The sequence below is a fragment of the Quercus suber genome, unplaced genomic scaffold (assembly GCF_002906115.3).
Source record: "Quercus suber isolate HL8 unplaced genomic scaffold, Cork oak 2.0 scaffold_88, whole genome shotgun sequence".
NCBI lineage: Eukaryota > Viridiplantae > Streptophyta > Magnoliopsida > Fagales > Fagaceae > Quercus > Quercus suber.
The window spans coordinates 1,333,294-1,348,274 of record NW_027069553.1 but is presented as its reverse complement, the minus strand read 5'-3'; the positions used below and the strand labels follow the sequence as shown (position 1 = coordinate 1,348,274).

The 14,981-nt window shown below is 32.9% G+C and overlaps 1 protein-coding gene and 1 pseudogene across 2 annotated transcripts; one reads left to right on the top strand and one right to left on the bottom strand.

The window, feature by feature from the left end:
- The first annotated feature begins 5,580 nt into the window (after window positions 1–5,580).
- LOC111999218 (serine/arginine-rich splicing factor RS2Z32) lies at window positions 5,581–9,607 on the top strand. Of its 2 annotated transcripts, none has more exons than XM_024031339.2 (7): window positions 5,581–5,671; window positions 6,158–6,275; window positions 7,044–7,083; window positions 7,222–7,317; window positions 8,090–8,277; window positions 8,417–8,512; window positions 9,001–9,607. In XM_024031339.2, exons 2-7 carry the CDS (start codon window positions 6,166–6,168, stop codon window positions 9,404–9,406), a joined length of 936 nt encoding a protein of 311 aa, XP_023887107.2. In that variant the 5' UTR covers window positions 5,581–5,671; window positions 6,158–6,165; the 3' UTR covers window positions 9,407–9,607. The 2 variants fall into 2 exon arrangements, with proteins under 2 accessions (XP_023887107.2, XP_023887106.2); XM_024031338.2 differs by having other exon boundaries at window positions 8,414–8,512.
- Window positions 9,608–12,565: 2,958 nt separating this feature from the next.
- LOC112037392 (fruit protein pKIWI501-like) lies at window positions 12,566–13,650 on the bottom strand (annotated as a pseudogene).
- Between the last annotated feature and the right edge of the window lie 1,331 nt (window positions 13,651–14,981).

Here is a 14,981-nt window from a genome sequence, read left to right as displayed (position 1 = left end):
ATACTAGATATGAACTCAAAATAATAGGTCAAGGTCGACTAGTGAGATGATGGGGAATAAGCTTCATCATCAAGAGGGAAACAACTCGAATCACAATTAAGCCCCTAAATGATAGCTTAGTGATAAAGGGGTACGGTGCAGAGACAACATAAGGTTTGCCTAGAAGTAGCCAACTTGAAAAGTGTGTAATAGCTCATTGATCGAGTGCTCTTACGCCGAAGATGAACGGGGCTAAGTTATTTTCCGAAGCTATGAAATGTAAAAGGCATCGGTAAGGGAGATTTCTCGAGATTCATACGACTTTCATTGAATATGGCTTTATTTTATTTTTTCATGGTGCTTGGCTCAAAAAATTTTATGCATCTCCTTTACTCTCTATTTCCTTTCTCCAACCCCTCAATATGGATCAAGGAAAGCAATTATTGTACTTTTTTTCTTTGGCATTTAGAAATTTATTTTAGATCTGGGAGTCTGTTTGAGTTTTGAAATGATTTGGTTTGATGCGTGTATAAGTGGCTAACTTTACGCTTTATTTGTTTCGATGGAAAACATTGTGTAAAGATAGTTTTCCGTATTTTATAGTGTTTTGTAGCATTAGAATAAATGAGTCAAAGGAAAATTATATTTAGTCAACATAAAAAGTATGGCTTATTTTAAGAATTTGTTTTTCATTAATTTTTTTTTGGAAAACAACTCTATCTCACAGCAAGCTAAATAAGAGAAGTTATGAGATTGTTTTTCAACTCAATTAAGATTGCTACCAAACATGGGAAAATGAGATAGTTTTATGGAAAATGTTTTTTTGAAAAATGACTTATTTTCTAGAAAATATCATTATTGAAACAAATAAAGCATATTGTTGCCTTGGTTGAACTGCAGAGAGATGGTTATTGTTGTGGGTAATGAGGCGGTGGTATGATAGTGGAAGATTAGGAATGGTGGGAGGACTCTTGTTGTTATTATTAAGTCTGACAAGGCTCTTGAAGGGCTTGTTGGGAAGGTTAATGTTGGAATAATGCTAGAGACACATAATTTCCCACAACTTTGTGTCACAACTCGCCATGTGGCAGGTTGCGATTGGCAAAAGTATGTTCCCACATGGCCCACCATTACACATTTGCCAATCACAACTCCCCACATGGTGAGTTGTGGTACAAAATTATAGGGAATTATGTATCCCTATCATTACTCTTAATAATGACAATGTTAATATTGGGCTTGGCTATCACATCCTCTGCTTTCCAAGATTGATAAATCTATTGTGGGAATTCCTGTTTTGGCACAAAAGCTAGTGCAAATTCAAGCAATTAGTATAGCGAGGAATTTGCTTGCTATTGTGAAGAGCATTAATGACAAGTTGAACTTGAACTTTGCTGAAGTGAAAAGAAAGCCCCAGAAGATGTCATCTCTTACTGAGGCAATGACAGCTTTCATGCAAATTATTGGATTATGAGTCCGTTGGGAACAACTTATTTAACTGAAATTAAAATTTTTTTACTAAAAATACTGTAGATAAAGCTAAAGAGTAACTGAAATAGTATAGTAGGACTAATGAATAGTATAAAAAAGTGCAATGGGACTCATGAATAATAGCAAAAATAAGTTAAATAGTAAAAAAAAAAAAAGTTTTTCAAAACCAATGCCAAACTCAACATACAAATGACTCTATCAGAAGATGTCATCTTGTTTTTATGTTCTTGTTATAGCTCTTGAAGCTTCCAAATTTTATTGCAAAAACCATTTTTTTGACCTTGTTTCTTTTAATTTTGTTATGTTTTTTGTGTTTTTAAATGTAAAAGTATAGAGGTGGTTACAGAAGTCTAACGGAATGAACCTCAGGTGGGCAAAGTGTCGTCTTTTAAACCACACTCTATCAGAATGTCATCTATTTTTGTGTTATTGTTATAGCTCTTGAACCTTCCAAATTTTATTACAAAACCATTTTTTTGACCTTGTTTCTTTTAATTTTGTTATTTTTTTTTTTTTTTTTTTTTTTTTTTTTTTTTGTTTTTAAATGTGAAAGTATAGAGGTTGGTTATGAAACTCTAATAGAATGAACCTAGGTGGGCAAAGTGTCAACTTTTAAATCACACTCTATCAGAAGATGTCATCCTATTTTTGTGTTCTTGTTATAGCTCTTGAAGCTTCCAAATTTTGTTACAAAAACCATTTTTTTGACCTTGTTTCTTTTAATTTTGTTATGTTTTTTTTTTTTTTTTTTTGTGTTTTTAAATGTGAAAGTACAGAGGTGGGTTACGGAAGTCTAACGGAATGAACCTCAGGTAGGCATAGTATCAGCTTTTAAACCATAAGTTGGTAAGTTGTAATTTGCACTTTCTTATATAAAGCTTAAAAATTGATGTCTCTTGTCACAAAAAAACAATTCAAACATTCATTAATTAAATGGTTGAAGCATACCAACCATATTCATTGTCACATTAGTTGTATGATTTATGTAATAAAATTTGTAATACCTTCAACATTTTCTAAAATTGTATAATAATAAGTGGTTTCTTATCTCCAAAAAGGTTTCCAAAATATTAGACCAATAGAAACTTAATCCAGTTAAAAACTATCAACTGTTTGGGAAAAAAATGTTATAAGGCTTTAATTTTGTAGACCAATATCCCATATAGCCCACACATACCAAACAATCTCTATCTCTTTCTTAACACCAAAATCAAAATTTATAATGATGCATTGTCTTATTCAAGATAAACTAAACCACTTTTTTAAAAGAATAATAAATTTTTATTTATTTTGTTAAATTTTATTCTTGAACCAATAATAATATTTGTTTCTCTATATAAAATTAACTTTGATTTGGTTAGTATTAATTTATCAAAATATTTTGTTTAATTCATCAAATTAACCTTGGTTTTGTTGGTATTAAATAATTTTATTTAATTGATATTTAAATATAAAGGATCCCACTTAAATTTATGGATTTAGGCCCTAAATTATATTGAGTCTGGCTTGCATGGAGCAAAAATAGAACTTCCTGAAGGTGGTGCACAACTTAGCTCAATGAGGTACATATATAGCCATTCCCCATTGATAGGCATGCAACGGCTAATGCATATATCCACTTGGATTTTTTTGCTAAATATTATCCACTTGAATGTTTGAAGCATTGGAGCATTTGTATAAGAAGCTTGTACATAAATTTTTACCTATTTTAATATAAGAATTTACTTTTTTTTATTTGACATATTCACTTTTCAAAATACTTCACACAAGATTATCTATTTTATACTACATTTCATTAAAATATTATATTTTCTTGATTTTTAAATTTTTTTAATATTTTTTACAAACAATAACTACCATCCACTTTCTTCCTTCATTTTCTAGATATGTAAAAAAATAAAAAACTAAATGTAAAATAAATAGTGTCAGTGTAGATTATACAATTACTATTGCAAACTTATAAATTTATACAATTATACATGAACTGATGTGAGTCATTTTTAAGCAAAATTATAAAAATTTTACACATTTTTCTAATATACATGCAAAAAAGTGAGTGCTCTTATGGAATAAGACATCCATTAAATTGGGCATGCCTAACCATTGGGGGCCATAACAATTAATAGCTCCTACACGCACATGATGGGCATCACTCAAGTAAATAGGTTGTGGTTCCTCAAAAAAAAAAAAAAAAAAAAAAAAAAAAAAAAAAAAAAAAAAAAAAAAAAAAAAACGCTGTGAGACCATGTGGAATCACTATACTAAATCTAAAGTAATTATTAGGCGCTTCTAGAATATTGTGATATGATACTTATTCATTTCACATCATGGTAGATCTATTAATTAAATAAATAGTAAAATTTATCATAATGTAAAAGGAGGAATAACACGTCATTGTATTCCGAGTATACTAAATAATTTTCCCTAAAACTTACCTAAAAATAAAAAAAAAGTGACATTATGCCTAAACTCATTTGATCACAGTTGATTGTCTTGAGTCCAAACACTTTGCTTGACACCTCCCCTTCCAAAATACGGTTATGTACTCACAATATCATAATGTCATTAGATCATGTAGTTCCATAATTAACCTGTCTACAATAAATACATACTTATAGATTGCCTTCAATTTCTTTTGATAAGTAAATACATACTGAATAGTCTTCCATTTGCCCTCACATAAGTCAACTATGTGCGGGAAAATATTTTTAAAAAATACATATATATATATATATATATTTTTTGAGAGATTTTTAACTTATGATGTCCGTTCCTGATTATAGCTCTTTATCATCAGACCAAAACATTAATCAGTTTTTGGTGTAGGTGGAGATTAAACCCAGATCTCTTATATAACCATCAGAGACTTTACCAGTTGAACTAATTGGAACCTACTTAAAAACTATTGCTGGGTTTGGATATGCGTTGCATTTAAGTGCTTGCACGTTTTTGTGTTTTCCTCCTCCTTTTTTTTTTCACGCGTTTCAAGGAGTAATGCGGCTACTGTTCATGAACAGTAGCCGCAAAAGTTGACTTTTCAACCGTGAATAGTACACTAGTGCATTGTTCACAGACCTACAAATATCACTTTTCAGCAACTTTTTCATTAAAAATGGATCCCACGGTATTATTCATATATTTAAAAATTATTTTGCTATAACATTTTTAGTCTTAAGTTTTCAATTTTATCAAAATAAATTCTATCCAAACGAACCCTATATATTTAATTTGGTTTCAGCGTGCGAAACCATGTTGCTGAAGGGTATGTTGGAACCAACTGGTTGGTTGGATAAGATTTTTGGTAATTTCTCACACCCTAGTTATGCTTTGTCCAAGTATTTCAAAATTTCAAATTAAATATAAAAAAAAAAAAAAAAAGCCATGAACGTTCATATTAAATACAAAGTTTTTTCAAAAGTTTGTTCATTTTTTTTTCTGTTTTATTACTGCCCATAATAATAATAATAAATATAAATAAATAAGTCAATTTGAAACATTTACTGATGATAATCTGAAGAGTAAAATACTATTTAAGTTCTTAAATTATACTAAAATTTATTTTTCATCATTAAACTTTAACAAGTTTATTTTTCGTTTTTAAACTATTGAAAAGTTTTTTTTTTCATCTCTAAATTATTAAAGATGTTTTACTTTTGTCCTTAAACTTAAGAAAATATATTTTTTAATTCCTTCATTATTTAAAAAAAAATTGCAATCCTATTTTCATCTATAAACGATTGAAAAAAAAAAAAAAAACCTTTGCAAATTTTAAGAATGAAAAAAAGAAGTTTTTCAAAGCTTAGGGACGATTTTTTTTTTAATAACAAAAATAAAAAATTAAGTAAAATTTATAGACCAAAATAATATTTTATCTTAATCAAGGCGGTCATATTTTTGGACAGTAATATGATGCCGTTTTCCTTGACGGACCAAAAGTCAAAAGAGTGAAAGACTATCCAGTGGACTGCTATCAACACACGCTAGAAGTTGATTGGCCGGTGAGGCACTCATACAGCACACACGGTGTCAGTGAATCTATACAATCATCTAATCTTGACCGTTGGATTAATAGAATCTGGTCCGTGAAAAACTAAAAACTTGACTTTTCGTTCTATAAATAACAAAGTTCCACACCAACTCTCTGCCGTTTCGAACGCTCTAGGGTTATCAAAAATATTTTTGCGACAATAACCACGTAAAGGTAAGCTACGAATTCTTATAAATTTCATTCCTTGTTTTTCGATTTGGGTCCACTGATGTCTTTAATTTTGATTTTGTATTAGAAATTTGTGTCCAAGCTCGCTTTTGAAGCTGTTGAATTTACATTATGGGTTAGGGTTTAATTAGGTTGAATTGGATTCAAGTACTTGTTTTTGCATGTAATTATGTATATATTGTGTGATGCTGATGGTTATCTAAAGAACAATGAACCTCCAAGGTTGAGTCTTTTTCTTTGATTCAAACCTAAGCCAGATTTAGGGGTGTGGGTTTTTTTTTTTTTTTTTTTGGGTTTTTTGATGTCACTGGGATGAATTAATTTTGGGTTTTTATGATTATTGCTGACTGATAAAGAGAAAAGCTTTGTTTGTGACTTTGTTGTGTTTTTATATTGAATTGTTCAGAACTTTGTTGTTTGCATTATTGGGGCTTATTGTGGTTGTTGATGTTGTGCTTTACTTTGTTATAGCTTGAAAAATGCCTCGTTATGATGATCGATATGGTAGCAAAACGCGGCTGTATGTTGGTCGCTTGTCTTCTCGGACACGTTCACGTGATCTGGAACGCCTTTTCAACAAATATGGAAGGTAAATTTTTCCCAACCAGATGCAGAAGCTCCTCATCAGCTTAGCTTAGTTCTTTATCTTTTTCTAAAATTGATGCTTGTTTTCCGATCAATTTAGGTAAAAGTCTTCTCTGATTTTGGTAATGATGTTATCAACAAATTTTTTATATATTTTTTTGAGAAGAAATGGTGCTATCATCATGGTTTGGCTACTCCCATGTCTTTATTGTTGCTTTTGGAACTTTTGTTCCTGGTCTTTTCTCATAATGTGTTATTAAGCTTATTGTATATTGGAACATTTAAACACATTATTTGTGGTATGTGCCCAATAGTTTAACTTAATATGTTATGTGGATCACATAGTAAGTCCTTAAGTTAGCAATCAATCGGGGGATGTGGGTGTGTCTTCAACTGAGCTGTAGAGGACATTTAGGTCTTTCCCAAGCTTGTTTTGCGTATGGATCACCTTAACTATTCATCATGTTATGTGTGGGAACAATTTCCCCTAGGTGTCATTTAATTTGACTTGAATGATCTTGTTGAAGGTTTCTGGGGGTTTTGCCCAAACCGGGAAGTCTTTGGTGGGAGGGTGGCCTTGGTGGAATTGGTGGAAATTCTTGTCGAGTGTCTAAAGGACTTCGCGATTCTTTCTGTTATGTTAATGCGTGTTTTTATGCAAATGGCAACAATCTCAAACTGGTGTTTAGTTCGTCTGTGAGGGGCGAAGTATCATACACTTGCAGTAGTTAAGTAATGATGGCCTTACTGTTTCTGGCAACCATTTCCGCAGAGTACGAGATGTGGATATGAAGCGGGACTTTGCCTTTGTTGTAAGTTTCCTCCTTTCCGTATTTTATTTTTCCTAAGGCTTAGATCAAAAGCTTTTTATTTTCTTGAGAGAGCTGAATTTTAGATTAAAAAATATGGATGTCCCTTTGTGGGTTTTTGCTCTCACTTCTTTTTAACAGGAATTTAGTGATCCCCGAGATGCTGACGATGCTCAATATAAACTAAATGGACGGGATATTGACGGAAGCCGTATTATTGTAGAGTTTGCAAAGGGGGTAAGATCTTTTAATCTCATGAATCATGATTCTTAAGGATTCATGTTACATCAAACCTTAATACACTTGTGCTATTGGTATGGTGGTATGGTAAAGAGAATTTGTGAAAGAAGTGTCTCCTCGCCATACTGGCCATCACAGTTGAACTGCGCATATCATGATTGACATGCCTTTTTTCCCCCTCCATCCTGTACCATTTACCTTGTTCCATTTTGAAATGTCCCAAAATATGGTCCTCTTTGGAAAGTCAATGAACATGTTATCATTTATCAACAAAAAAAAAAAAAAGTCAATGGACACGTTATCAATAATTTTCCCAACTTATTCGTGACATTATTAGTATATTGCCTGTGTAATGCTTTTACTTTTGTTAAATTAATTCCTTATGTTCCAAAGTTGAATAAATTTATTTTTGGTTATTATGATCTGATGCTTGTTCTTCTTTTCCGCTCTCATTTTTTTTCCCCATGACTGTAGAGCCTGCACAATTTGGTATTCTGGATACCTGGTTTAGTGTTTAAAGGTCCTAACCTCCTGTATGGGAAGTTTTAAATATGAATGGGTTGCTTTATTCCTCTCCTAGTACTGTGGAGATTTTTTGCACTTGAATTAGCATATTATTGTATGAGTTGGCATTTTCAAGTGTCCACGGTTGGAAGTTTATTCATGTTCTTCTTTCTATGTTTCTATCAATTAATTTTTGGTAAATTGGTTTTCTATTTTTTTTAATCTGATTATTATTTTTTTCTTTTGTTGCTTTGATGTGGAGTAGGGGCCACGTGGTTCCCGTGAATATTTGGGCAGAGGTCCTCCTCCTGGAGCTGGGCGGTGCTTTAATTGCGGCATTGATGGGCATTGGGCCCGTGATTGCAAAGCTGGAGATTGGAAAAACAAGTGTTATCGTTGTGGAGAAAGAGGTCATATAGAGAAGAACTGCAAGAACAGTCCCAAGAAGCTAAGGTCATTTATTGTTGCAAAGAGTTCCTGACTTGTTTGCTCTGCTGTGTGTGTGTTTTCCTGAGTCAGCCAGCTATTGCTAAAGCAAGATGTTTATCACTTCACATTTCTTATATTACTTATTTATTTTTTTTAATAGCAGCCGTGCAAGAAGTGATTCACTATCACCAGATAGATCTCGCTCTCCTCGTCGTGGCAGGAGCCGTAGCCGAAGTTACAGTCGAGGTCGCAGCTACAGGTGAGCTATGGACTGTACAGTTCTTTGATGTTTCTTGATTTTGGTGTTTAACTGACTTTGTAGTTTGTAATTGATCATTTTCTGTTGTTATGATGAGAGGATTTAAAAGTGTGTTGTTATCCCTAAGAGAAAGTGGTTGCACAATTAGCTGGGGAACATGTGTCGTAAAGTTCAGGCCATTATTTAGAGTTTCCTCTTCCCCCTCTCACTGTGGCTAAACCTCACTTTTCATAAGGATTTAAAAGTGTGCTGTTGCTACTGCCATTTAACCAAGTGTAGTAGATTCTTTTGGTTGGGGGTGGGGGGGTTGTTATAAAAAGAGAGAACAGTAAAGGGTAAAAATTACTACTTGGGTGAAGAAATGTTGGTCAATTGGTCTTTATTTTACCCCCACCCCAAAAGAAATGCAGTTTTAAATCCTGTTTAATGTTTTTTTTGTCATATATGTTTTGCATACCCCCTTTAACTTGATCATGTTTTCCTGCCAGCCCATCAAGATCCCCAGCAAGGAGAAATAGAAGCCTTGAGCGTGAAGATAGGAGATCACGGAGTCCTCGCAACAGGAGCCCTGAGCCAAGGAGAAGTCCACCTCCCTCCAAGGGGAGGAAGCACAGCCTAACACCTGATGATGGCAGTCCCCAGGAGAGACATACCCCGTCTCCCAAAAACAGCAGATTGGCTGCCGATCAAGACGGGTCTGATTACAGTGACAGCCCTAGGAGGAAGAGTGGAGGAGGTCCTGTTAGCCCTGAAAGAGAGAGTCCTATTAGGAGTTATCGAAGTCCTTCTGAAGCTAATGGTCGCAGCCGCAGTGCTAGCCCTAGAGATGATAGGAGCCCTGTTGATGAAGATGATGACAACCGCAGGTCTCCAAGAGGCAGCGAGACACCATGAAGTGTTTGGTGGGGGAGCATGAAGTCTCTCTTTGCATATACATGGGCATCTACTAGACCAATGTACCTGCGGATTTAATTCATGCCCATTTGAAAATTGCTTGAACTTAAAACTAGGTAAGGATAATTGGGATGAATGAGCACTTAGACTTCTGATACTCTGAATTGGGTATTTTTCGTATTATAAGATTTATGTTTCTCACTTTCCTTGTTTGTGGAAGTAGTTACTGGAAATCCCAAGAGCCTAAGACTGATTTCTTCTAATTCTTAATCAAATAAGTTACTTGTAACAAATGCACTGAAAGTTATGGAGTTGGTCTACACCATATGAGGGTTTTAATTGTTCTGTTACTAGGTGGTTAACGGTATTTTGATGGGGTGGTGGTGATATTGTCCAGGATATTGGGTCTGGTTTGACTTGTTTTTGCGAGGAAATGGGATACTTGTCGAAAGGCCTTAGATATGGTATCTTAGGTAGGTTCTTATCCTAATGAGTACAGACGGTTTTAAACCAAAATTTGTACTTTTATGTGCAAAACTCACTCTCATAATTGTCACCAGATAAACACTAGACCATTAATTGGGCAATCTCCAGATCTACATGATTTTTCCCTTCATCAAGTAGCAATATAGGTATTAGAAAGTGATCCAAACGGCCATTGGCATTGAAATCCAATGCTCAAGTACACGGGTATTAGAGCTTTCATGCATGGTTGAGTTACTCGGCATCATGAATGGCTAATGAATCTTAGAGCTTCTCCAAAAGCCGAATTTCTCTTTATTTTACGGAGTAAAACCCTTAAAATGAAGGTCCAACAGTCTCTAAAATAGAGAAATCGTTTGTGCCACTTTGTCACTCACTACTTTTGTTTTGTTTTTTTTTTTATTTTTTTAATGTTGAGTTTCTTATAAGTTTAAGGATCCGTTTGGTTGGGAGGATAAAAACGGAAGAGGATAAAAAATGAAGAGAGGGTGTTAAAGTGGAAGAATAGAAGATATTTTAGTTTCATTTGTTTGTTTTTTATTAGAATGGTAGAAAAGTGAAGGGATGCCTTTTTTTTTTTATTTGATTGAGAAGAGAAATAGGAGGATAAAAAATAGAATTTGTATAAATTTACTCATATATCTTATAAAATATAGCAAATGATAAATATTAAACTTGTGCAATAATTCATTATTCCACTGCATAAATTGCTTAGGACAAAAGTAAGATTTTCATGGTTGATTGTGTTAATATTGTTTTCATGAGATGCTTAATATACAAGTTGAAAATCAAATCATGACTAATTTACGTTATATATATAAGGACGTGGTGTAAAACCCATGTTTTACCCCTCCAATCCCAACATGCTACATCATCTTATCACATATTTAAGAATAAACACAATCACACTCAATCAATTCTAATACCCATATATAAATCCAACCAAATTGGGAATCTATTGAGATGTTATTAGGTATGGTAGGATGTATTGAATTTTAATAAATTTTAAGTAAAATGTTAATGTGGCAATCACTTATTAGATGGTGTAAAACATAAGTTTTACACCCCATCCTTATAGAATTTAATCTCATATATATATATATATATATATGCGTACAAATTGAACTGATATAATAACGAAGCTTGATTTGACATAAACCAAAGGAATAGTCTGGTCGAAAATTATGATAGGTAGTGCTAGTTTTTTTTTTTTCTTTTGGGAGTTCCAACAGGTTTTTTTTTATAAAAATTTTTATTTAGAAAACAAAATGTTAATTAGATACATCTAAGAGGAGTTGTGAATGGACAGAGGAGCTTCTTCTATCCACGTCTCAAACTCCAGTATTCAAACAGTGACAATATAGCCTTAATCTCACAAAAACTAATAACGAAAAAAAAATACAGAACAGAGTAATCTAGCTATTAGTTAGTTTATTTAGAGACATGAAACAAACAATAACATCTCAATCAAACTAGGTAATCAGCCAATGCTTAATCACATCCGAATGATTGTTATATTTGGATTTGTGACCCAGTTGAATAAGTTCTAGACTAAACCATACTTCATAGCCATCAAAGTCACAAGGACCTTTCAGGGCCAGCTCAATACATTGTGGGGCCTAAGGCGAAAATGTTATGTGGGGCATTTCTCATACTATAATATTAAATTAATAAATTTTTTATTTAACTTTTTATATCAATTTTTATTTAGATATATTTTTTCTGTTTTTTAAGATAAAAAGTTATTGAAAAAAATTTTGTATTCAAGTTTCTTTAACATTTTCTTCAATATAACTAATCAAACCTTTTTTTTCTTTTTTTTTTTTGGTGGCATAACTGATTATTTATACTTTTTTTTAGCAAAATTAATTTTTTTTTGTTAACAACTAGAATATTATAATTAAAAACCCAAAAAAATATATATGCATATATACATAGAAACAAAGAAGAAATTGAACGTAAAATTTGTTTAAATTTTTGTTTTTTTTTTTTTTGTGACTAAAATAATAATAAAATTTAAAAAAAAAAAAAAAAAAAAAAACCCTAAGAGATAAGTATGTAGGGATGAGTGGTTGGAGATTACTATGCTACCACATGTCCCAAGGACCCTAGCCCAACCCAATTTGACACATCTATGCTTTGTCAAAAGATTAAAGTTTCACAGTGTAGCAAAAGTATCAAACAACCAAGTAAACATTCTGAGAAAATAAAACAAAGTAGCAAGAACCAAACAACGACATAAGTAAGTAAGAATAAGACATTTCAGAGAAGTGCAAAAATCTCAAGGAGGGCAACGCTCAACGGAGAGGAGGGTCCAATGCGTTGCTAAGAAACATATGAAAAAGTCACTCTCCAACAATTCATTAAAAATATTTGAGGTTTGAGGTTTGAGATTGATTTTGATTTTGATTTTTTTGTCTTTTGATTTCTGTTTTGCACAGTCAATGTTTTTTTTTTTTTGGTGGTTTTTTTATATAAAAATTAATAATACTTTCAATTTATTGGTTAATATTTGGGGCTTAATTCATACTCTCAATGGTAAAGAAATATCTCTATTACTTAAATTTGATTTTTTCTTTTACTTTTATTGGTTAATATTTTAGGCCTATTAATCTCACAATGACAAAGAGATATTTGTATTGCTTAAATTTGGGGGCCTTAGGAACTTAGGGGGCCTTAGGCGGTTGCCTCAATTGCTTCATGCATTGAGCCGGCCCTGACCTCAGCTGGGGCTGCTGCTACTTCAGTGGCTTCAACAGTCTCTTCTTTGGTCTCTTCCTCAGCAACAGGTTCTGCTTTCACTTCTTGAGTCTCTTCCTCTGGCTTCTCTGCTGCTGGATCCTCTGTCTCAACCTTGGTTTCCTCAACCACAATATCCTTGGTCTCAACCTCTACTGGAGCTTCTACAGATTCTGGAGCAGCTGGTTGCTCCGCTGCTGGGGCTTCAGGTGCTACTTCTTTTGGTTCTTCAGTGAATGGTTCTGGGGCAGCAGGTGCAGCCACTGGCTCTACCTTGATTATCTCCTCAGTCTTTGTCACCTCAGTTGTCTCATTGATCTCAGGCAATGCTCATGGAGCTGATGCTACCTGCAATACCCGATTTATCTTAAATGAACTAACCAATTGAAAAAGGATCTGAAACAACTCTGTGCTTTGTTTGATCAATTACTTACACTACCATTATAGCAAAAGATTTAGGATTAATGCATTGAAGAGAAAGACAATGATTAGTAAGCAATAGATAATATAATGCAGCCAATAACAACATAAATTTTTTCTAATAAATCTGTTCAAATTAAATTTACCATTTTGTAATTGTTTAATTTTTAGGCCAAGTGGTAATATATAATGGTAGTAGAGTATAGGTGATCATGAGTTCAAACTCACCTTTTCCTGATAATATAAGCCTTTGTGACAGATGATCATTTATCAAAATCATTCAAGCCAAAAAACAAAAACTTGGATTGATCAAATTAATACTCTTTTTAATAAAGTTGATGAATTGATCCATCAAAAGAGCTAGATTTAATTAGTTTGATATAAAACATTGCCGAAGCTCAAAGGTGGAGTTAGTGCTATAGCTCATGCACTAATATCATATATAAGGTGGCAAAAAACTTCTTTTTTCCGTAGGCACCACAAAACTGGATGAAGATTGATTGATCTGTTACTCGTGAGAGACCTAGATTGTGTTCAGTAACAGACCAAAAGGATCATACTTTTTGTGTGACCGTTGTAAAAGCAAGAACAACCATTCCCATTTCTGACACTATATATGGTCAGGTTAATCAGATGATATAAACATAGACAAGGGACTCTACGTGCGAAAAAATATGGTTGTCAATGAGAAATGGCAAACGGGCTTGTTGAAAGCATCAAATATAACTCCACAAATACTTTAAGCTGTCAAAGATGGAACTGTAGAATCATCTATATCAGAAGATGCAAATGGGTTTTTCAAAAGCAAAGCAATAGACAAAATATATAAGCAAAAGTGAAGAAGACATTAGTTGATGAATACCTCAACTGTGGCCATTTGGGATGCAAAAAGTGGAAGTAAAAGAAAACTTAAATAGAGAAAATTGAAAGAGGTGAAATATATGGGTAACAAAGGAATGAGAAAGAGTGCTTGTGATGAGGAGCTGATCAATGAGAGAGCTATATATAAAGATGGTGCGGAGAATACTAGATTTAATAGAAGGAAATGGGAGTGAGATCAGTGTGAGGGCCTAAAAGAATCTTTGGCAAGAAGACACCTCACGAGTCACGACACTGACACAAATTAAAAGAGATTGGTTAAGTCTAGCTGTGAACGTTTTTCTTTTAGCATTTCCGTTTAAAGAATAGAAGTTTGGGATTCAGATATTTTTCTGAAATTGAAATTTTTTCACTAAAAGTAATATAAATAAAAGTAAAAGTTAGCTAAAATAATATAGTGGGACCCATAAATAGTATCAAAAACTGTAGTAGGACCTATGAATAGTAGCAAAAATAAACTAAATAATAAAATAAGTTGGCAAAAATTAATTTTGCTAAACACACTTGGATAAGTATTTTTTTCTTCATTATCAAAATTAGAAGAAAATTTTTGCCATACTCTTCCAATGATCTGTATTAACTAATTGGAAGTCATTCTAGTTAATAATCACATGTGATAACACATTTTTTACTATGGTTTATTTAATTTGGGTGCGTTTGTGTACCGCTTATTTTGCTGAAAACTGAAAACACTATAGCAAAATAATTTTTAAATGTGTAAATAGTGCCATGAGACCCATTTTTAATGAAAAAGTTGTTAGAAAAAGAGATTTGTAGGTCTCGTGAATAGTGCACGATACCCACTAATGTGACACATTTTAGTGCAAAATTTGCACTTTGAAAGAGGTAGTGGGTCCCGTGCATAGTGCACAGGACCCACTAGCAAGTTTGTCACTCACACGTTCATGTGCTTCTCAAAAAAAAAAAAAAAAAAAAAAGGAAGAAGAAGAAGAAGAGAAAACGCAGACGCGCGAATAGTGCTTTTCAGCACTNTATTTTCTTTATTGTCTTTAGTTTTCAGTTTTTCAAACAAAATATAGCGGTATCTAAATGC